We start from the raw sequence: 21,669 nt of genomic DNA on the forward strand, positions 1-21,669 counted from the left end.
AACAAGGCGTAAAAATGGCAGGAGATGTGAACAGTTCCCAGAAAAACTGCTCAAGGACTATTTTTCTCAGGGTGTTTTTGAAATTTTCTTCCATTGTAGCGGTGAGTTTTGTTTCGTTCCTTGCCGGACACTTACTAAACTCGATTTATCCGTCAAACTACAAGGAAATAGCGACGGAAATGACTCCGATTGAGCAGAGAAGCACGAGCGATGTAGCTTCGCACATTAAAACACAACTCTTGAACTCGTTTAGAGCGGAAAATCTGGAAGAAAATTTAAGGTAAGCAATCTCAAATGTTTTTTCTTTTGTGACGATAAGTTTTTCCGCTCGGAACTGTATTTACGGTTGAACGAACACCGGGACTGTACAGAGCGGGGAACGTTGTAAAACACGGGGGGATTTAGCTCTTGGGGGAGGGGGGGGGGCACCACTTGACTTCTTTTAGAAATTAGACACCTTAGAATAGGCCATTTTGTTTTGTGTAAATTAGGCCTTTCCACAAATATCACGTAAAATCGCCTAAATATCTTTCCGCCCTCAAAAATGTTTCTTAATATGACAAAACATGACAAAAATGTTTCTTAATATCTCAAAAAACCCTCTAAATATAAATTATGTTCAGTTTAAACATAAACCGATTTTGAATCACTTAGTCCTAAATTTCGAAATTTTCTTGCAGTAGTTGAAGGAGTAACGGAGAAAGATTCAGGCGCTTCGATGTTTATTACCAGCATCCTTCATTTGGGGAAATTGCTGCTTTAAGTGATAAGGATTTTTTTTTCAACAACTGAACTGGAATGCTCGGCACAGATTAAGAAACTGGCGAGGAAAACACAGGGCTCGGCCAAGAAAAGCTATGAATATTTCTAAATATCCCTAAATTTTCAAAATATATTAATTTTTTCTAAATATCCCAAAAAATATTCGGATATTTGTGAAAGGCCTATTTGTTTTCAGGTATTTTTCTAAAGAGCCACATTTGGCCGGCTCGAAACGCAATAACGACTTGGCGCAGCATATTGCCAAGAAATGGAAGGAGTATGGATTCGATCAAGTTGAGATGGCAAAGTATGACGTGTTGATGACCTCACCACGAAAAGATAGGAAAAGCAAAGTGGAAATTTACTGTCATGGCCAAGTTGTCTTCAGGTCACAATCACATGAAAAGGTTTGATTGAGTAGTTTAAAACCCAAGCACAGAGCTAGGGTTCCCGGGGAGGACCCGTGGACGAGGGTGCTCGTCAGAAATTTTGAAAAAATCCCCTCAGAGGTACCAAGATCCTGTTTTGTGGGTGTGGCTTGACATTTTTCACGCCTAGGAGGTACCAATTCTAAAACACATTATCTGCTGCCACATATGTTTCGTCTCAATACCCTTAACCCATTGAATCCTGGAGCTTTTGCCAAAAACGCATTTTTTGGACATTCTGGAGATTTTCAGGCTGGATATGGGCCATATTAGCTCCAATCTACTCAAAAAGGCATTTGCAACATGACAGTACGCTTTTCTTTTCAATAGCATTGCGTTTTACGGCATTTTTGCTCGGGCATGCGCAGAAATCAAAATTTTGAGACGAGAAAGTGACCTACGTCTTTTGTCTTTTCGATTTTTGTTTTTTTTTCGCCTTTCTTTTTTCTCCTTTTCTTTTCTTTTTGCTGCAGTGACTGACTTTCTACTAGGCTTGCTTCCAGTTTAAAACATTCTGAGAGAGCATCATCTAGACGGGCAATTTTTGCCATGGAGTGGCCACGTGTAGTGGCAGGAAAGTTTGCTCTGAGTTTTTCACTCAACTTTTTGAGCATTTTTGTGCATATCTCAAGCTCCATTGGGCCGATCACTCTGATCTAGGTATCATTGGAAAGATCTTTCCCTCCTGCAGAAGTTGAGCATAGATGATGCTAATTTTGGTCAAAGGTGATGACGTCAGAAGTGGAAGAAACGCAAAGGCTCGTCACGGCCGGTTACGGCCGGCACAGGAGTCAATGGGTTAAAGGTACCGCGAAAGCTCTCGCTGTGTGAACATACTTCGAGGTCCTAAAACCGCTTTTTTAACCCCTAAAAGGAAACGACGAGCAGCCCCGTCTTTTTAATGTGCCCCCCTCCCTCCCGGGCTAGTGGAAACATTATATCTCGGCCATTTTTTACGGAGCATGCTTAGTTCACGTAATTGTTAGTATTCTTTTGGTGGTATTGAGCCTTGTAAGCTGATAAAATAATTGGGGGGCCGAGACTTGCGGTGATGTAAGGTTGTCCAGGGAAAAGAAACCTGGGTGAGCTTTGGCGAGGATGAGCGTTGGCGAGGAACTGTCTTGCAGACAGTTTCATTATGATTATCCGGTTGACTTTAAACTTTTTTTTCATTTGTGAATCCCAAGTGGCATGGGATGTCAGTCCAGTTCCCCATTCATTTATCGCATGGATAGGGAAAGTGAGAGTATCGATCAAAAGAGTCTTGCTTAAGAACATAGCACAGCGATGCATTGCTGGATCCATCGCACAATTCATTATATTCTTGGCTCGAAGTGAGAGGAAAGGTTCTACCCCAGCCAGCGTCTCGTGCTTGCCGAGATTCAATTCGCTACCCAAGATTCAATTCGCTACCCAGAAGGTCACAGGCCCTATTGTAGCCTTTTGGTCCAGCATTTATTTATTGTGAACATTCTTTATTTTCTCGACAGATTTTACGAAAGGATGAAAAGAAAACTAAAGACTTACCATTTTTTCTGGGTTTCTCCCCCAGTGGGGTGGTGGAAAGAGACGTTGTGTATGCCAACTTTGGCACTGTAGAGGATTTTAGGAAGCTGAAAGCTATGGGCGTGTCTCTGAAAGATAAAATTGTTCTTGTGCGCCAAGGAAGAGTATTTAGAGGAAACAAGGTTGGTATTGTACCTATGTGTTTACACAGATGTAACACACCTTGAAGTACCAGGCTCAATTGCTAGTTTAAAAAATGTTTCAGTAACATGACGTAATCACTGGCAAGAGATAATGATCATTTCCTCTTGTCACTGGATATTACACACTGACTTCATGTTATGTACAATGGTCCGTCACAACAGTCACATACTGAGCTTGGGCTCTCCTGTGAGCAACTTAAATCCGCGCGCGCGTCAGCACTTCACTTTGACTGGCTCGTTTTGAGTACGTTTATGCAAGTTATTCTGGATTCTCTCTTCTCCTACCTGGGTTCAACCCCTTGATAGAGCCGGAACTGAAGAGAGAGTACAGGTACTAGACTGAAGATTGATTACTTTGGAAATAAGGCCTTCTTTGGAGATCAACTTTTCCACACTTAACACTATTTTGTCTTCTTTAAACCCTGTCATATTTCGTCATACGTACTGTGAATTGTAAATCGCGTCCCTAGTTTGCAGCTTTTCTTTTCTGCTTTGATCATCTTAAAATAGAACAGATTACACAAATTTCCCGTTATCTCTTTCATCATCTTCTTGGAAAGGTCTTCAACGCTGCTTCACACGGGGCCTCTGGGGCCCTTATCTACACTGACCCTGCACAGTTTGCACCAGAAGGAAACGAAAACACTTTCCCACGATCTTGGTGGCTTCCAGACTCTGGAATTCAGCGTGGATCATCGATGGGCGGGACGGGGCCTGGAGACCCACTCACCCCAGGCTTTCCCTCTAGTGATGGTATATATCGTCAGCCACTCAACGAAAGTGGCCTGCCAACAATTCCAGCCTTTGAACTGTCGTATGGAGATGCGGAAGAGATACTTCGTCGAATGAAAGGTGAGTTTCATACAGCATTCTTCAGGTTTTTCTTCTGAAGGTGCTTGCAACGTTGACTGAAATGTCGCTAGAATTGTTCCAATCGCCTTTCGTGGAGCTTAACGTCACGATCCTCATACGTTTTGGTGTTTTTTATTTTGTGAAAACAACTCTCCTGTTTTGCGTGTTTTAGCAAGCTCACAGAAAACGGAATACCTCTGCCATATGCCGTCACTGTGTTATTGATATCTTTCAGCTGGTGAATCAATACCGTATTTCAGTGAGACTACTTCAACCAAAGTCACCCTAGACATTCTGTGTAGATTGACCAATAGGGCTTGAGTATAAAAATGGTCATAGCTTCTGCAATGTGCAGCTTGCATAGAACGATGATTTGCGAGGCTTTCATCCGTCAATTTGCACAGACGTTTGTCTGGTGTCCTGGGTTGGAGTTGTGGTAATGTCATCAGTAATGATAGTGAATATCGTTTTAAAGGAAAAGCGAAGCGGCTTTACGAATCAGTTATAAGCGCATCATAAGATGTCATGGAGTTTATGGGTTCAAATCATGTTGAAGCCACATAGTTGGTGAAACGGGGCTTTTCCAACTGGGACGTAATACGTGATTTATGTTACAATAAAGAAGTGAACACCATATGTTATACAGTCACGACATTTAGAAACTTGGAACCAATGTTGAACTTCACAACCCTGAGCAAGTGCTCTCAAATATCCGTAGTGTTTTGCACAGAATAATAAATTATTTGGCAAGTGTCTCGTGTTCTTATTTCTGGTTTAGAAAATCAAAGCTCCCAGACTCCAATCTAAATTATAATCAGATTGCGAACATTTTATTTTAACATTACATGTTTGAATTTTTGTTTCTGCAGGTCGTAAGGCACCTAAAAACTGGCAAGGGGGTTTAAGTTTAAAATATCGCCTTGGACCAGGATTTAGAGACGAAAATCTTTCGTTACGGATGGAAGTTAACAATGATCTGGAAACTAAAACCATCTACAATGTCATTGGTCAAATCAGAGGCGCCGAGGAACCTGACCGTTATGTGCTCATGGGAAATCATCGAGATGCCTGGGTGTTTGGCGCTGCCGATGCGGTCAGCGGTACGTCGGTGTTAATGGAAGTGTCACGTGGTCTAGGAGAGTTGCTCAAAACGGGATGGCGGCCTCGCCGGACCATAATGCTGTGCAGCTGGGATGCAGAGGAAGTGTTTGTTGTTGGGTCAGCGGAGTGGGTTGAGGAAAATGCTCTGATTCTTCAGGATCGTGCTGTTGGTTACCTAAACATGGACGTGGCAGTTAATGGCAATTTCACTCTTAACGTGGACGCAAATCCTTTACTTCAAGAAGTGGCTGTTTCCTTGACAAAAGAAGTTTGTGATCCCACAGTTTCACACTCGTGCAAAAGCATGTACGAAGTGATGCTGGAGAGAGATGTCACGAAACATGTCAACGGCACGCCGGTCACTGATAATTTGTCATTCGGAAGTGACTACGCCCTTTTCTACCAGTTCACTGGAGTTTCGTGTGTTGATTGGTCTTATATCTTTGGAGGAATGTATGGAATACGAAGATCATATCCTGTATATCATTCCACACACGACACTTATTATTGGATGAAAACTTTCGTTGATCCTGAATTTAAAACTCATCTCGCCGTGGCAAAATTTGCCGCGATTTTTCTTCTGAAATTGTCCGAGTCGGAACTGTTACCTTTCAATACGACAACCTATGGGGAACTGTTACGGTCAAAAGCTCACTCTCTAGAAGCGAACGCTCGTCTTAAATCACACGACATCAGCACGGTTGCCTTTTCTCGCGCGGTAGAGAATTTTGCGAGAATTTCGCGTGAGTTTCAAAGAAACAAGTTTAAAGGGGGACCTCAGAAACTGCGCATGCTTAACGATCAAATGATGCAACTGGAGAAAGCGTTTATACAAACGACGGAGAAGAACGATCATAAACAGTTACGGCATGTTATTTACGGACCTAATCTTTCAAACCTTTACGGCGGTGTTTATTTCCCTCGGGTACACTACGCACTGATTAAAGCGGAAAAAACAGGAGACTGGAAACTAGTGGAGAAAGAAATATCATTGTTGACTTATGCAATTAATTCTGCTGCAAACGTTTTGAAACCGATCTAAAAATCATGTCGAGTCTAGAGATGCTTAATCCTACTTGAATTTCCTTTATTGCCTAAGTTTATTGTTACAGACATAAGTTGTCTTTCGAACAGTATATGAAGTAAGCAAATGTTGAAAAAAGTAATACGGAACAAGAGAAAATGAGGTCAGATCATCTTTTTTTCTTGTACGGAATTAAAGAACGTGTTGGAATTTCTCGCCAATTGTACTCCGTCTGAAAACTAAGTTAAATGGCTTTTTTGAAGGTCTCCTTTGTTACTTGGCGTTTTCTTACTTTCCGCTGTTCATGGCAGGCGGATCATTTTCACATAAGGAAGGTAAAGGTGAAGTCTGCATACGAGCCAAGTGGCCCATCAGGCCGGAGCTTATCTCGGTTTCTGTAGCATGAAGCGACTAGGAGTATTTCTACTTCCCCTGGATGGGATGCTAGTCCATCGCAGGTTACCCCCCAGCATTAAATTCGCCGGTACCCATTTATACACCTTGGTGGAGAGAGGCACTGTGAGAGTAAAGTGTCTTGCCCAAAAACACAACACAATGTCCCAGGCCAGGGCTCGAACCCGGACCGCTCGATCCCGGAGACGAGCGCACTCACCATGAGGCCACCGCGCCTCCCCCTTTCACATAAGAAACTGGACTGTAAATAGCAGGCTACGTGAGATAGTCAAGTACATATTTGAAGTACTGTCTAACGACTTCACCCCTCGTTCCTGCTCTTTCTTCTGTAGTTCAGCCATTAAACTTCAGTTTTGACTGGTATTGAAGGAAAGGTAAAAGGTGAGGTTAAGTGGCATACGAGCCAAGTAACCCATCGGGCCGGAGCTTATCCCGGTTTCTGTAGCATGAAGCGACTAGGAATATTTCTACTCTCCCTGGATGGGATGCTGGTCATCGCAGGGTTACCCCCAGCATCAAGTTCACCGGTACCCATTTAAACACATGCGTGGAGAGAGGCACTGTGAGAGTAAAGGGTCTTGCCCTAGAACACAACAGAATGTCCCCGATCCCGGTAGGGCTCTTGGAATCCCAATAAAAAAACCTACGCATTAACCTTGAATCTCGAACAAAAATACTGACTTCAGTATTATAAAGAGTCCACAGATTTCTTTAATACACAAAAGCAGTGATAGTTATGAAGATCTGTATTTTGTACAAAGCTCCCTCCATTGAAAATTAATAATCGGGCAATCAATCCACGTTTCATTTATATTTGATTTAATCTCTCTGTGTAACGTTTCTTATCGATATTCTCCCCATAACAGCTAAGTATTTACATGAACACGCATCCATACCCGACTTTTACAATGACTTCGTTTTGGCAAATTAAACCTAACAACGGTTGTTACAGTTGGGCCTGCAGTCGCGCCCATCTGTACAAGCCGAGCGCGTCATTTCCGTTTCATTTCACGAGTGGAATAGAGCAAGGGCCTTAACATAGTTTTCTTGAGAATTCTGAGCGTTGAGAAAGGGAAAGAATAACGTTTATTCTTCCCTCAAACGAGTGAGAAATCTATACATGCATTTAGTTCTGGGAACGAGAATACCGAACGTATCAGTAGAAGTTCTATATCTTTTCAAGATTTCGAAGAGCGCATGAAAGCTCGGGGCACGAGAAGCAGAGGAGAGAAAAAACAACGACAACAACAAAAATAACAAACAACAACAAAACAAAGAGAGATGGAGAGTCTTGCGTCCCACGTTGTTACATGCTTTTCGTGCTATTGAAGAAGGAAAGGACTGGTGTCCAGGTAAAGTATCTATTTTCTAGTTCAGTACTGTTCAGTACTGATCGGCAAACAAGCTATTGTCTAGTCCTTTATCCTCATTATGCCCCTTTGTGTCTAGGGAAGAATGCTTGCTCGATATTTCTGTTCATTCTGTTGTTTCACGTGAATTTTCATTTCTTTTCTTCGTTCCGCGGTGTTTTTAATCTTATCTATTCTCGCCTGACGTTCCATTTCTCGTTGTTTCAACTGATCTTCCCTATCTAGTCCCATTATTCTCTCGGTTACCAAGCGATCGTGGTGAGCTTCCACTCTCCTTTGCTCGCGATCCTTCAGTCCACTCTGCAGAAGAAAATGAGAACAGAGTTAAAATGACAGCAGGGAGCGCGTGCATCGAAAGCAGGAGAACGAGATAAAGTTTACTAAAGAGAACGAAGAGAGAGCGAAGGTTTAGAGAGGAACTGACAGAGGACAATTACTCGTTAGACTAACAATACTGCGCTACTCACCTAACTGAGAATTTGGTGACCGCAGTTCGCCACTTTAGAAACGCGTAGAAATCTCGGGTGTCTCAGTCATCTCGTAGTCGCTTGTGGGATCGCTACTGGGATCGCTACTGGACACAACACAGCTTCCCGTGTTTTGTTTTGTCCCTGTAACGGTCCCACAAGCCACCTCGAGATGAGACTTTCATAGGTTTCTTCTCGTTTCTAAAGTGGCGAATATTGACGTATCACTCGCAGTGTCAGCAGGTGAATTAACGGTTACCCGTACGGGGTTTTCAATCTGAAAGCGTTAGTATTGATGGAATTGCGGCAAAGTTTGCCGATTGGAGTTATCTTCTAGGGAAACTACAATACTTTCCCGGTGTAAAATGACTACAATTTCGGTAAATTTGCGTTCAGGAAATGCGGCAAGGAACCTTTGGCTGGCAAGACAGAAAGAAACCCCAGGGAAATCTGTTTACTCGTTGCGTCCCCCCTAGGAATCTCCATCTCCTTTCCCGGAAGGGTTTAGTGAACACGTACCAGTCTTTGCGACTCCTGTTCTTGTGCGGCTCTTTCATAACTGTTCTCCATTTCCTCGTGTTGTGTTCTTCGTTCTCTCATGGCTTCGATCCGCGAGTGTTTCCACGTCTCGGCCTTTTCTTGTCTCTCTCGTTCCTTTTGGCAAATCTTTTCACTTGATTGCTTTTTGCTATCCATTCTGTCGCTTTCTTGTCGGGCTTTTTCTGCGGACTTCTCGGAAATTTGACGAGTTCGTTCGTCAACCATTTTTCTGCAAAAAAGTGAATCGTCACTTGTCGCATCTTTTGTTACTGTTTGACAAATTCCGAAATTAATACTGAAAACGTTCTGTGGCATTATTGAGGTGCATATACAAGTGTCGTTTACCTGTGCATCCCACAGTGACACAAAGGTACCAGAAAGACGTTTCAAAGGAAACATGCGAAAAAAGTAAAATTAAACCATAGTCTACAAATAGCTTATTTGAATGTAAGCCCTTTGGATTTCATCTGAAAAAAAAAAAACCAAAAAACCAAAAAAAAAACACAAAGCTTTGCTCTGACGAAGACCTAACGCTCGTAACGTCAACTTCGCAAACTTGCTACGGTGGTGAATTTAAATTTATCGACGTCACGTTGAAGAAAAGCTACATGTAAGTGTTAAACTGTACGAAACTGGTTCTGCTTAGGCACCAACCTGTGATAGTCTTGTCTAGCCCGTTCTTTCTGTTGTTTCTCCATGGAATCCTTCGCTATCTGTGCATGGTATCTCTGGTTTGCGTCTCTCTTTGTCTCAAGTCGTTTCCTGTCTTTCCTATTTTTCTCGATATCTCCTCGACCCAGTCCATCCTCCCAATTGGACGACCGCTTCACTTCAGCACCGGCGTGTTCAGGTCGCCAATTGCCATCAGAGCCGGTGTTGAATTTGTTATCTTAGAACGCCAAAAGTCAAATATTAGAGATCGTAAATGGTAACTTTCTGCTGGAGAAAACTATTCAGCTAGTTTACAGGTATTGCCATTTCAAAAGAACATTTCAACACCAAGCAGAAATAGAGGAATTAACGATAACTAGAAAAATATTCCATCCCTGGTTTCTCTGTCTTTTAAAGTCAGGGAAGAAATTCAATTTTGTTTTCTGCCAAGAGGTGGGTGGGGGATGGCTAGGAGTGACTGAACACTACAGTGCTGCAAAATCTAAACAGCTTAGTTCTACTAGGTAGTACAAAATTTCTTTATTTTCCAGAGTATAGCTGATGGGTTGATGAGACACGTTGCCCAACGTTTAAGTACTCAGTAGAAGCTCCTTTAAGTCCGAGCGAGGCTGCCTTCTTTCAGTTTGATCCCCTCTGTTGTACTGGCTCTTTTCCCTGCACCCCTGTATTACTGATATGATTTATGGTTATAATAAGTAGTTATACTACCTGTTGCTGATGGGAACGGTACTCCTTTAGATGACTGGTACTCATGGTGTCTGAGTTGTGGTGGACCAGACCTTGCTGCTGTGTTTCCAGTATTTTTCCATTGATGGTGTGGATGCCAGTCTTCACCATCAAATTTTTTGTCTGTAAGTTAATTATCAACAACTCTGGTCATTAGCTTGAACTCCACAAGAAAACCTGCTTGGGTCATTGCCCATCATTTACATCACTACTAAGCAATCAATGTCAAAACTTGTAGACTTCAATTATGTTACCTTCCATGTGCATAACGAGATGACAAAAATATCTGAGAGAGTTCATCTTTAATATAGTATATCCAGACAATCAGCTGAATGACAAATGGACTGTACCATCATTGACCAGGCGTAAGGTCAAGATGGCTTGATGTTGGCCAAGATGCAGTTAAGGACAAAATAAGCAAAATAAAGAGCAATTGGCCAATATCCAACCATCTTCACCAAACAAGTTTGGTCAATAAGAGATTTAATACAAAGCATCAAGAACACCATTTTCTTGTGGGAGTCAATGGGTTATCCCAACCACAGCACAGGATTTGGGTCATCTTGCCCACTTGCAGAGTTAGTCACGTGATAAAACAGCATATTACCTGTCCCAGATGGAAAAGGCACACCTGCCACACTCTGATATTCCTGGTATCCTGGGCGTTGGTTTTTGTCATCTCGCACTTCTGCTGGCTTTGCCAGTGCTGTCTCTCTGAATCTTGCAGGTCGTGGAGGCACCCCTGAACTCCACAAGCGCCAACGTCTTTTGGTCTCTGGTCTTCCACCAGCTTTTGAAAGTGGTGTTCCCACAGGCACGACTGGGTCTGTATATCTTTTAAAATCTGTCAAAATTCAGTACAAGTTACAAAGCTTTTTTAAAATTTCAGGTGAAGAGAGTTTAGGTGGTTAAATGGTTACAATAAGCCTCATTTGATACATTGTAATATTACCAGTTTGGTTACTATGGAAATGCGATGCTCACCTATATCTTCAGTTCCGACACAAACATCAAAGGTTTCTTGTCTATATCCATTTCTGTCTTCAATGTCTACCACTTCATCTGTGTCAGTATCAGACAAATTCTCTTCAGGCTCCCCCTCCTCATCAAACTGCACCCTATCCAGCAAATGTCTGTTTCTCTCAAGCTGTGATTTGATTTTGTCAGTTAGGGCTTCTTTTGAATCATGCTTGGATGTTCCCTGTTTTGGTTGCCGTGGAGGGCTAAATGGTCGCTGCCATGTTGTGTGAACAGGAGGGGGTCTTCCTTGGTAGGGCGGAGTTGATGTGTCAGCAGCAAGCCTGATTTTCCGTCGTTGGGATTCGGGTAGCTGAAGTTCAGTTACAATGCGATCGAACACAGCAAGTGGTATTCTTACAGCAACTCCGGGTGATAACTGCTCCGTTTGGCCATTGTAAAAGGCAACGAGAAGGTCACCTCCTTCAAAACCTATTAGCATTTAAAAATAACATAAATTAGTGCGTGATCCAGTAACATGGGCAAGTTATATGTACAACTGTAAGTTGCATTAGTGCATGAATTCTGTACATGAATTTGATGTTGTTTTATCAGAAACAGAACCAAATAAGTGAACTACATCTAGAGTATGATCATAATCACTTTTCCCCTTAGTTTATCTAGCAAGAAGCATAAAAGTAGCAAAAGGGACAAAATTGGTCACACAAACTCTGTAGGGGCTGTGGGTCTCTCCCCCTGGTGTTCCCTTGCATTTTTTCCACTCCCGCTGTTGGACACTCCCTTAACAAACTAAGGGGAAAGAGGGATGGCATGTTATCTATGCAAATGCTGGTAATTTATTTACGTTCACAGAACCAAATTAGCATTTAATCGTTACCTTGTGGCTGAAGATCTCGGCGGTCCACTCCATCAAGAACAGTGCCTGGTCCATAACGCCCGTCATTCTGCCATGGAGCTAATACTTTGTCTCCAATACATACATGGTGTCTTATGGCATCTTTGTAAGCAATCATATCAAACAGAAGTACCTCCTGTAGGTGTGGCTTGCGCAGGGCTGGGCATTGGTCGAACTCAACTACAAATGTATCATTTTCTCCCTGAAATGAATCAATAAATAGGAACTCAAGTTGAATTCATCCAGCATGTATTTCATTCATTCCTTGAGAGAGATATTTACTTGTGGAATACCTACCGGTAGTGTTCTGGCAAATCAAATTTATCCATCATAATAATTATCCCAACCTTTGACTCTAATACAGAGCATAAAATAATCATGTTTCATTCCACAACTAAGCCTGCACAAAGGCTGTATATGTTCAGGGATTAATATGGGTGGTGAATGGTAAATGTGAGACTTTAGGAGAAGGTGAGACTATTTTATTTTTTCTGTGCGAGACTGCAACTTCTAAATGCGAGCTTGAGACATTCAGGTTCTAAGATGTTCAGATGTCATTTAAGATGATATAAAAAATAAACAAATCGTTACTTCCGACTTTCTTAGCCTTGAACAAAATCATGACTGCAAGGCAGCTTTGTGAAAAAAATTGAGACTGCAAGACAGCTTTGTGAAAAAATTGAGACTGTGAGACACACACAAACACTAAAAAATGAGAATGCACTAGACCCATGAAATTCATGAAAATTTTGCGAGACCCATGGTTTTTAAGGGACAATTTGCCACCCCTAATAATGCATGGAAGGGGGATGTAGGACTGATTTTTCTTGTCATTTCACCCATCCACCTGTAATCTACTATCTCACAGCATGGAGCCTGCTAGCAGCTATCATAACCTGGTGCTGATGATATACCTGTTCTTTTATAACTGCCATGTAAAAGAGACCATCGGAATCTTTTCTTGCCAACACCTTCATGCCTTTCATTATACTGGCAGCTACGGGCACATTTGTACGGGTAGTAGACTTTTCATTGTCTTTAGACAGCCCTCGAGATGCCAAAACTGCATCAGCATACTGAAGGACCTTCGATGTTCCTCTCTCCTGATCATACTTACTCCATGAAACATACGGAATAGGGACAGTTCCGTGGGGTGCCCTAAGGAGCGTGACTGGGGTTCCTGGATCATAAATCTTCGGGACAAACCCTGATGCGGGGGGTGCAGAGGTTGGCCGTTCAAGCCTGGAGGAGTTTACACTGAATACGTTCGTCAGGTTGGGTGATAAGAATTCGCCATCATAATGTCGCATGAATTCAGTCTTCTGATTGAAGATCGGCGTGACTTTCTGGATCCTTCCATAAAGTGTAAGGCTTATGGTGTGGAAAGAGCCCTTGGTAATTTTAGCCAACTGTTCCAAGAATTCCTTTGCGGCAGGATCCGAGTGCGTGCCAGTGAGATATATAGCATGTATGGGCCGACCTTTGTGTAGACGACGGACGTTTTCCAATATGACTGGAGGACTCTGATCAGGCAGACCATCGGTAACTAGATAAATAGCGTCCATTCCATCATCGTCGTACGCTTCGATCAAAGCTTCCATAGTGTTTGTTGATGTTCCACACTTCAGTTTGTGGATCCAGTCGCTAGCGATGCTAACTGTACGGGGAGTACAAGCCACTAATCTGTCTGCCCATTTGTTGACCTCTTCGTTAAATTCAATGATGTTGAACATGGTATCCCTGCCAGAAATCGCACGCGCGAACAATATTTCGAGCAAGTGTTCTTTGACGACGTCGAAACTGTGGTACATTGAACCCGAGGTGTCGAGAAGAAACACAACATTCTTTTCATAAACATTTCCGAAGATCGTAGGTCTTCCACGAAGAGGGGCGACTTGCTGACTATAGGAAGGACTAACCATTTTGGAGAGGAACGTCTGATCAAAGAAGAAAGCACATTAGAGCTACTGATCGCAGTCAATTTGGCGCGTGCCAAACTTGTTGATGTTGCCATGCAGTCGCCAAGGGACCAACGGTTAACCGCTGACATACATTCAGTGACAAAGTTTACTCACAGGAGAGGGACCAGTGGGAACAAATACCCCAAAGAAAACTTTTACTTTGTTAGCAATCAAGTGTTTTTTCCCAAAATACAGAAGCTAAATATGAAGTAAAAAGAGCGATTTCTTAGTGGGCGATTCTGAACATTTTGGGGGATTCTGTACGCTCTTGTCGAATTGCCTGTCACTACCCCCGATGGTAACTGGTCTGCAATGGTTCGCGCGTCCTTGGCGCGTACACGCCGCCATGAAACAACAACGGTGAACTCGGTTGCTTGGAGTAGAAACAACCTCCGATATCATGCCTTTAAAGGTTAGTTAATTATAATTATGTTTTAAAAACAAGTCTCTTAAAAGTTGGAGACCTGCCTCGTAGTGTTAGCAAAATTTCCTTCGACAGACAGTCCTACTGACCGAAAGACTTGCCTTGGTCGCCTTCGTTCTTATTGATCCGATGTGAACGATTTCTCAAATATAGGGGTATATTTTGTTACTTCCTTCCTTTTGTCACTTGCACGATTTTCGAATGAAAGCATCTTTTACATACCTACATTTACACTAGAGACAGCAGTATCTGCGACAGATATTGTCCGTGCCAGTTATCTGTCTCAGGTTAAATCCAAATATCCAAAGGCCGTTTAATTTGAAAGTGATCAGGCTTAGAAAGCAATGACCACTCATTAATCTTGGTGTGGGAAACACGATGTACTAATGGTTGGAGGTTGAAGTCTATCGAGATATTTGAGTGGTTCTGACTGGGGTCATGTGGTGTCAGTCCTTGACAAGATGGTATATTTTCTCTGTTTGGTGCAACTAAACTGTTGTTGTTGTTCTCATATAGTGCCTCCGGCTTCATCTGTCCACATGTGCACAGGAGAGCAAAATGAGTGCTAGTGAGCTGTTAGACCAACTTGATAAAATTTATGCTGCAAGAGGGGTTAAGCTCTCATGGACTAGTATCCCATCCCATAGAATACTAAACCCTTGTCACTTCAGGCTGAGTTGAGAGACAAGGCTGCTGAACATTATTAGGTTCCCCAGACACTAAACACAACCCTAGTTAGTTCCCAATCATTCTATGAAATCAGTGACATAGTAGAATACAATTATAGGGTATCAAGAAACGAAAGCAAGAGTTTACCGTAACATGACACATGTAGAAAATAAATTAAAAAAAAAAAATGCCTTCTGTAGGAATGGAATTTTGGCCAGAACACAACAAGTGCACAGCCAGTTACTGTGCCCTGAAGCCATCTAAATAACCAGGACAACTCTGAAGCTTACATAAGCATTGAGATGCAGTTTAAACTTCAATATATTGTATGAATCAAGATACAGCAAGTGTACAAAAAGCAAAAAAAGGCACACACAAGCACACTAAGAGAAAGCAATTATCAAAAATATATGTATACCAACAAAGACTTACGTATTAAGAGGACACTCATCGGACCCTCACTAGTGTCCACTTAATACAGTGTGTCCCCTCAAAACAGGTTCTAGTATGTTGTGAAATAATAGTTAATTATTAACCTTTTTGTAAAACAGTGTAAGATTAAAGACTAGCTAAGACTGCTCATAGTACAATGTCCAGTCAATCAATGCATCAATCTGGGATAATCACTTAGTTTTAAAATGACATCACTGAACAATGTTTAGGGAATTTCAGCTGGACCTTTAGAAGTAAAAGCCCTTGTAGTGTCAGCTTACTGCAGGTTTTGTGCAACAAAATGGCTTAATATTAGTGTCCTCGTCCATTTAAAAGAGGTGTCCACTGAATGCAGGTTTACAAGCCTGCAAATAATTTTTGTCTATAGGCAGGTCATTGGTCAGGACAAGGACCAGTTTTGAACTGACAAAAAGCCAGTCTGGTCGGACAAAAAAATTGTTTGTCGTTAGAAATTAAAAAAAGACATTTGAGACATTTTGGTATTTTAGTGTAGACTCTTTGCCAAAATATTGGTTGTAAATTCGAAAAGCTTATAAGTCAACTGAGTATAAAATCGCTACTAGCACCAGCAAGGGGACCTTTACATTACCTCTGGTATTATTTTACCTGTTGAAAATTGACAAATTTACAAACGTTTATACCCCTAGTCACACAAGCGTTTCCAACGTAACAAGTTTCCCAAGACGTCTAAGGAAAACGGGAAAAGCGATGAAACAATCTCCTGTGTGAACATTCAGAGACTTGAAAATTGGCTGAAATGAATTCTTCGACTTTTTCTGAATGCAAGTTTCCTCTGGATGTTTTTGGGGTCAAGTGAATAAAAAATTTGCGTAGTTATTTAAAATGTGGAATTGGAAGTGGTCGTGACCATAAAGCGTGACTAATCTGTACATTCACACTTTTCACAAAAACATTTCTGTGGTACGGAAACTATATTTCAACCACGCTGACAGACGTAAATAAAACTATAAGAGTTAAAAATTAAACTGATTTTTGATCATACGAACTAGAAAAACATTAGGTCATGTTTTAGAGGTTTTAAAGTTTTTGAAAGAGATTGCATTCAGATAAACGAAACGTGAGTATTTGGGTGGTGTATTCAATTTCCATATTATTATAATTGGGTCAATGTATTACGACTGAAAATTAATTCCACAACACTTGGTAGCAACAAACAACAAGTAATTACATGAGACCTCAGTTTTTAGTAGTTTTTCAGATGAACGTAATTCAGACTAAATGGAGCTTCACGATCTTTCACAATGCCACCACAAAATGCGTAAATTAACATGTAGGGATAGTGGCGCTGATGTGACATGTTTACAATTCGACATAATTATAACATTTGAGACGACGCACTGTGCGTGATAAAATTCTTAGAATTGGAATAAAAACAAAACCGATAACAAAGCTTTTTTGCGTAGTATTGTGTGGCAGTATAACAAAATAACTTGTCCCATATTCGGCCACAAATTTCCAGTTAAAATATTTTTAATTTTAGCAGAAATGCCCTGTCAGAGTGTCCGACCAGGCTAAGCTTCTACCTGTCAAAACCTCAAATTTACCAGACAATTGTCCGGTGACCGACTGTTATTTGCAGGCTTGGGTTTATTTTACAGTAAATGTGGGAATAAAACTTTGGGACTTGAGCTGGTGCCCGCTTAATGGAGGGTGTCTGCTTAATGTGGGGTCTGCTTAATACAGGTTTTACTGTACGTTTAGAGGGGAGCACAGCAATAGCAGAGGCATTTTGAAGTTCAGTGCTGAGAGATAATTTGGGATCTTGAAATGACATGAGAATTTACTTACATTTGTTCCACAGTAGGGCAAACTGAAGGAATTCTTAGTTCTAGTGTTCTGTATATCCAGTATGTACGTCACAGTCAAGTAAAATCATGTCATTGGAACTTTCAGGAAGAAGGAGAGTTTTGTAAAGGTGGGGATGTGGTGACCTCATGGTTAGTGTTCTCGACACCAGATCAAGTGGTCCGGGTTTGAGCCCTGGCCTGGGTCATTGTGTTGTGTTCTTGGGCAAGACACTTTACTCTTGCAGTGCCTCTCTCCACCCAGGTGTAAAATAGTTACCGGCAAATTTAATGATCACAGTAACCCTGCGATGGACTAGCATCTCATCCAGGGGGGAGTAGAAATATTCCTAGTTGCCTCATGCAACAGAAACTGGGATAAGCTCTGGCCTGATGGGCCACTTGACTTGTATGCAGACTTAACCTTTACCTTACAAAACTTTACCTATTTGAAGTTTGACAATGTCTTCAAATTTTAGAATCAATACGGTCCATCTGACAATCATTCTGGGAATGTATTCATCTGTTTTCTTCAGGATGACAAGAGTTGGTTGCACTGTACATTGTGTCGCTCAGGGAGACAGGGTGTGTCCACTCTCAATAAAGCTTTACTAAGGAAGGTTGAGTGGCCAAGTCAAACAAACACTTCGTTTCAATCCTCACAGGTGAGTAGGAATAACAACCTACACTATAAAATGATATGGATTTTCATCTACCAGTACGAAATTCAATGGCATGAATGTCCCCAAGGAATTTATTGCACACTACTCGACTGTATTGGGCCCAGGCATGATGTCTGCCAACTTAATCAAGAAAAGCAAATTAAGAATTGCCCAGGGCTAGCAAAATTTGAGAGCTGCTTGTCCAAAGGAAAAGCTGAAATGGCAGCCATTTGGAATTCCATTGTTTCAAATAGCTACATATTATGGGATGCCTATGGGCAAAATGGAAATGCATACTAATTTGCATCTTGTAATATCAGCTATTTGAAACAATGGAGGTCAAGGTTTATTGAAAAGGTTTATTCAAGGTTTATTTAAGCCCACTTATTGGTAGTTCTTATAGTCTGACTGTCCGAGTGACATTAGTTCTGAAAAAGAATTGTTGTTGGTGACTGACGTTTCAACAACCTGATCAGAAGTCGTGGTCAGTGTTAAGTGACTCACCCTTTGGTTGCTGAAACATCAGTCACCAGCAACAGTTCTTTTCGGAACTATTTTCATTCAGCTGATCACACTCAAACTGATACTCATGCAGGTTCAAACCATTTACTATGTAATATTTTTGCTACAGGAACCCATGGTACACACCACAATAGAAGATGCATTCGACACAGTATTGCAGTACATGAATGTTACCAGTAGACAGTGTAAGGTAAGGTGCCCCACCTAACCCACCAAACAAAAACCCTACTCATTATATTGTTACATCATAAGTACTAGCAATGCCACAAAGTAGAAATTACGTTGAGGTAACTGTCCAGAGTGTTTCCCTTCATTTCTGCTATAACATTCACAATCTATTTTATTTTTAGGTTTAGTTTTTGCATCTTCAAAAGCGACGGGGGGGGGGGGGGTGGCCACCCAATCCAGCCCCCCTAAATCCTCCCCTGAAAAGTCTGGATGAGACCCATATAGTTGGTATATAGGTTCCTAGATGATACATGTATAGCCCAACGTTTCCCCTGCCTCCCCCCCCCCCCTCAAAAAAATCCTTTATTAAGAAGTATTGACAAAAATTAATGACCTAAAGAACACTGAAATATTTTTTGTACATTCCACCACTGTTCGCTTATAGTGTCCTTCGCAGCCCTGGTTTGGGGAAGGAGCGTTGTTTGACGACTTCAAACGATGGCTGCGAAGAAACTACGTTGGTGTCAACCTCAAGATATATAAGTTGGTAGCCGTATGTATGTAAAGTAGTTTTCAACGTCTAACTGTGTGCTTTTTCGTCCTTTTGTAGCGCTTTTTCCGCTGCAGATCAACCGATGAGTGCAACGCCCAGGATGTGAATCATTGTAACAGATTCCATCAGCCAGATTATAACATGGTAACCCGCCGACACCCAGTAAGTTGCTGGCAACAGAATATAATTGGTATTTTGTAGGATAAATCTAAGATTTAGCAGGATTCAAACTCGTGATGATGCGCATGCCTAAAAGTACATATGCATTGTGATTGGTTCTCCAATCTAAGTAATCTAAGTAATCGTAGTTAGGTGTCCCCAATTAGTATAGATTGTATGCTAGCGACTTCGACACGTTAATAAAGTTCTTATCTTATCTTATCTTGTCCGCGCGCCTATTTGTCTCGTTATTGGCACGCGATCACCTTGGGTGTCCAATTACAGGTATCCAATCCACCGTAGGAAAAAAGATATCAGCTGTACATTTTACCACAACACCTTGCAAACCTAACACAGCCTATATGGCACAATGAAAGCCAAATTTTTACAATATTTGTCCCTGTACTAAGGACATTGAGTAGCCTTAAGGTTTGGAAATTTTATAACTTTTCTGTACGTTTTTATGAACGTTGTTACGGTTTTCTTGCGCTAAGAACTATGGGTAAATGTACCAGTCGCCATCTTTTTTCCTACGGAGGATTTGAACTTTTTGTAATTGGACACCCACGTGATTGGCTCGTCAACTGCGCGCGCTTTAATGGCTTCCTTCGCAGTGTTTCCTACAGTTTTCAAAACTTATGAAAAGCGCTACAAACGTGTTCGCTCAAGGGAATTTCTCAAAAGACATTTTTAATTCCGAAATTTGTTATAGGTACGATTAATTAGTAATTGGACCTCTTGTCGTACAATTCAGGGAGAAATCGTGCTCGTGATTTTGAAATTACTCGCGCGATTTCTCCTTAAATTGTACTCCACCCGGTCCAATTAGTATTATTAATCAGTGCTTTTTGTTAGTTCAGGTTCAGGTTTCCAACTTTAACTGTAACACTTGGCACAGCCCGTACTTAACACCTCATTACACCGGTCATCAAACATTTGAAAGCTTTACAATTTTCCTGACCATTTTACCGATGCTATGGCTATTCGGCCAGCGCTAAAAGAACCCTAAAAGTCGGGCAAATTTAAAATGATCTTACCCTCGCCATCAACGGTCGTATTTTTTTCCCTTTGCCATGTTCATCCGGAAACCGCTCACAATCTCTTGACTTACTCTGACGAAGAGCTTACTTTCGAAACGTCGGCGTTTGGAATTCGTTGCAGCAATTTTATTTATACTTTTAAAACTTCAAGCAGCAAAATGGTTTCTAAATTCAAATGCAGTTTTCCTTGGCACCTTTAAATGTTTTCTTTGAGAGTTTTGAAACTTGTGTACTTGTATATGATTTTCCTGTTAACTGAAATGGACCGCTACATTGACTCTACATTGTACATCTGATTGAACTTCGTAATTCTCTCCACTAGCTTCAGAGGCTGGAAGACGTGCAGGTGGAAGTAGCGCCTGGCAGTTATGCAGTTTCCGCTGGTCGTTACGGCGCACCCAGACAGCACACCCACATTGTCCGTTTGGAGCCTGGACAGACAGTAGATCTAGGGTTTTCGTTATAGTCATGTCATGCTGCAGTTTTTCTTCATGATATTAATACTTACGACGATTCACAATTCACTCTCTTCCCCTTACTAGTTTTTCAAAGCCGGAGATCTTTCTCAGTAAAGTTCAGTTTTTCAAGGTGAAAAGGTAGAAAGTTATGGAGACAGATTTAAGGATTCTGGTAGCATTGTCGTTCAGCATTAGTTATGTGGAAATGACCAGGTTGACAAGGTATAGAGATTGTAAGGAGAAATTAGAGGTTAATTAGGCCGGAAGGGTTCTAAGGATTGTAGTATTTGTAAATTATCATTAGGGCATCGTACATTTATATAATATAGTTTTGTAATTGTAGGCTTGTGTATTCTGCTAGTATCAGGGAGAAGGCGATGATTTGACTTTCTTTATCTGATGTTCAGTTGCGCGTTGGTCCTCAGCAACTGACACTTCACTCGTTATTATAAAACGCTTTGTATTGCCTTTTGGATAACTTTCGAACATGCTCTTATATAACTTTAATTCATCAGAATGGAGTCTTGAATTAAATCGCCTCTGCTCTAACTCTACGATCACCACGAATAAATGTTCTGTGTTTAGGTTTATCCCAGTTTTGTAGCGAGAATATTGGCGTGATTAACTAAACCCGTGAAATAGATAACAAGCGATTGAAAATGCAAGGAACTCCATTTCTTTTGTGTTCGTTTTTGGTGTCAATTTTCTTTCACGGATTTTGAAATCACTCTTTAGTTTTATTTCAGATTCTATTACTCTTAGTTTCAAGTTTAGTTTAGACTAGATAAGTTGTATAGTGCATGTATTTGTTTTAATTTAGTCAAATAAAAACCGTTAGCCACTCTAAATCTCCATTT

At 41.3% G+C, this 21,669-nt stretch overlaps 3 protein-coding genes across 4 annotated transcripts; 2 read left to right on the forward strand and 1 right to left on the reverse strand.

Moving 5' to 3' along the window:
- The first annotated feature begins 14 nt into the window (after nt 1-14).
- Nucleotides 15-5,998, forward strand: LOC145478806 (N-acetylated-alpha-linked acidic dipeptidase 2-like). Its single transcript, XM_081456980.1, has 5 exons — nt 15-280; nt 959-1,169; nt 2,681-2,878; nt 3,460-3,751; nt 4,621-5,998. The coding sequence occupies exons 1-5, from the start codon at nt 15-17 to the stop codon at nt 5,892-5,894; spliced, it is 2,241 nt and encodes a 746-aa protein (XP_081313106.1). The 3' UTR covers nt 5,895-5,998.
- Nucleotides 5,999-6,133: 135 nt separating this feature from the next.
- LOC145478795 (uncharacterized) lies at nt 6,134-13,955 on the reverse strand. The gene is made up of 8 exons (XM_081456962.1): nt 12,853-13,955; nt 11,921-12,140; nt 11,050-11,514; nt 10,673-10,909; nt 10,048-10,188; nt 9,322-9,556; nt 8,647-8,896; nt 6,134-7,960 (listed from the first exon to the last, which is right to left on the reverse strand). The coding sequence occupies exons 1-8, from the start codon at nt 13,858-13,860 to the stop codon at nt 7,736-7,738; spliced, it is 2,781 nt and encodes a 926-aa protein (XP_081313088.1). The 5' UTR covers nt 13,861-13,955; the 3' UTR covers nt 6,134-7,735.
- A 243-nt stretch (nt 13,956-14,198) lies between these two features.
- On the forward strand, nt 14,199-21,660 carry LOC145478845 (uncharacterized). 2 transcript variants are annotated; one of them, XM_081457026.1, is made up of 5 exons: nt 14,199-14,311; nt 17,787-17,915; nt 18,544-18,624; nt 19,213-19,317; nt 20,677-21,660. In XM_081457026.1, the coding sequence occupies exons 1-5, from the start codon at nt 14,300-14,302 to the stop codon at nt 20,818-20,820; spliced, it is 471 nt and encodes a 156-aa protein (XP_081313152.1). In that variant the 5' UTR covers nt 14,199-14,299; the 3' UTR covers nt 20,821-21,660. The 2 variants fall into 2 exon arrangements, with proteins under 2 accessions (XP_081313152.1, XP_081313154.1); XM_081457028.1 differs by having other exon boundaries at nt 20,683-21,660.
- Nucleotides 21,661-21,669: the final 9 nt, after the last annotated feature.

This window comes from Orbicella franksi, chromosome 2 (assembly GCF_964199315.1).
Source record: "Orbicella franksi chromosome 2, jaOrbFran1.1, whole genome shotgun sequence".
Taxonomy (NCBI): Eukaryota; Metazoa; Cnidaria; class Anthozoa; order Scleractinia; family Merulinidae; genus Orbicella; species Orbicella franksi.

Excerpts from the sequence above, each read along its gene's own strand:
- LOC145478806 (XM_081456980.1), top strand. The coding sequence starts at position 15 with ATGGCAGGAGATGTGAACAGTTCCCAGAAAAACTGCTCAAGGACTATT. Across the intron at positions 281-958 it reads AATCTGGAAGAAAATTTAAG|GTATTTTTCTAAAGAGCCAC; the intron begins GTAAGCAATCTC and ends ATTTGTTTTCAG. Across the intron at positions 3,752-4,620 it reads GATACTTCGTCGAATGAAAG|GTCGTAAGGCACCTAAAAAC; the intron begins GTGAGTTTCATA and ends TTGTTTCTGCAG.
- LOC145478795 (XM_081456962.1), bottom strand. The coding sequence starts at position 13,860 with ATGGTTAGTCCTTCCTATAGTCAGCAAGTCGCCCCTCTTCGTGGAAGA. Across the intron at positions 12,141-12,852 it reads TGGCAGTTATAAAAGAACAG|GGAGAAAATGATACATTTGT; the intron begins GTATATCATCAG and ends GATTCATTTCAG. Across the intron at positions 10,910-11,049 it reads TGTCGGAACTGAAGATATAG|ATTTTAAAAGATATACAGAC; the intron begins GTGAGCATCGCA and ends GAATTTTGACAG.
- LOC145478845 (XM_081457026.1), top strand. Across the intron at positions 18,625-19,212 it reads TTACCAGTAGACAGTGTAAG|CGCTTTTTCCGCTGCAGATC; the intron begins GTAAGGTGCCCC and ends GTCCTTTTGTAG. Across the intron at positions 19,318-20,676 it reads TGGTAACCCGCCGACACCCA|CTTCAGAGGCTGGAAGACGT; the intron begins GTAAGTTGCTGG and ends TCTCTCCACTAG.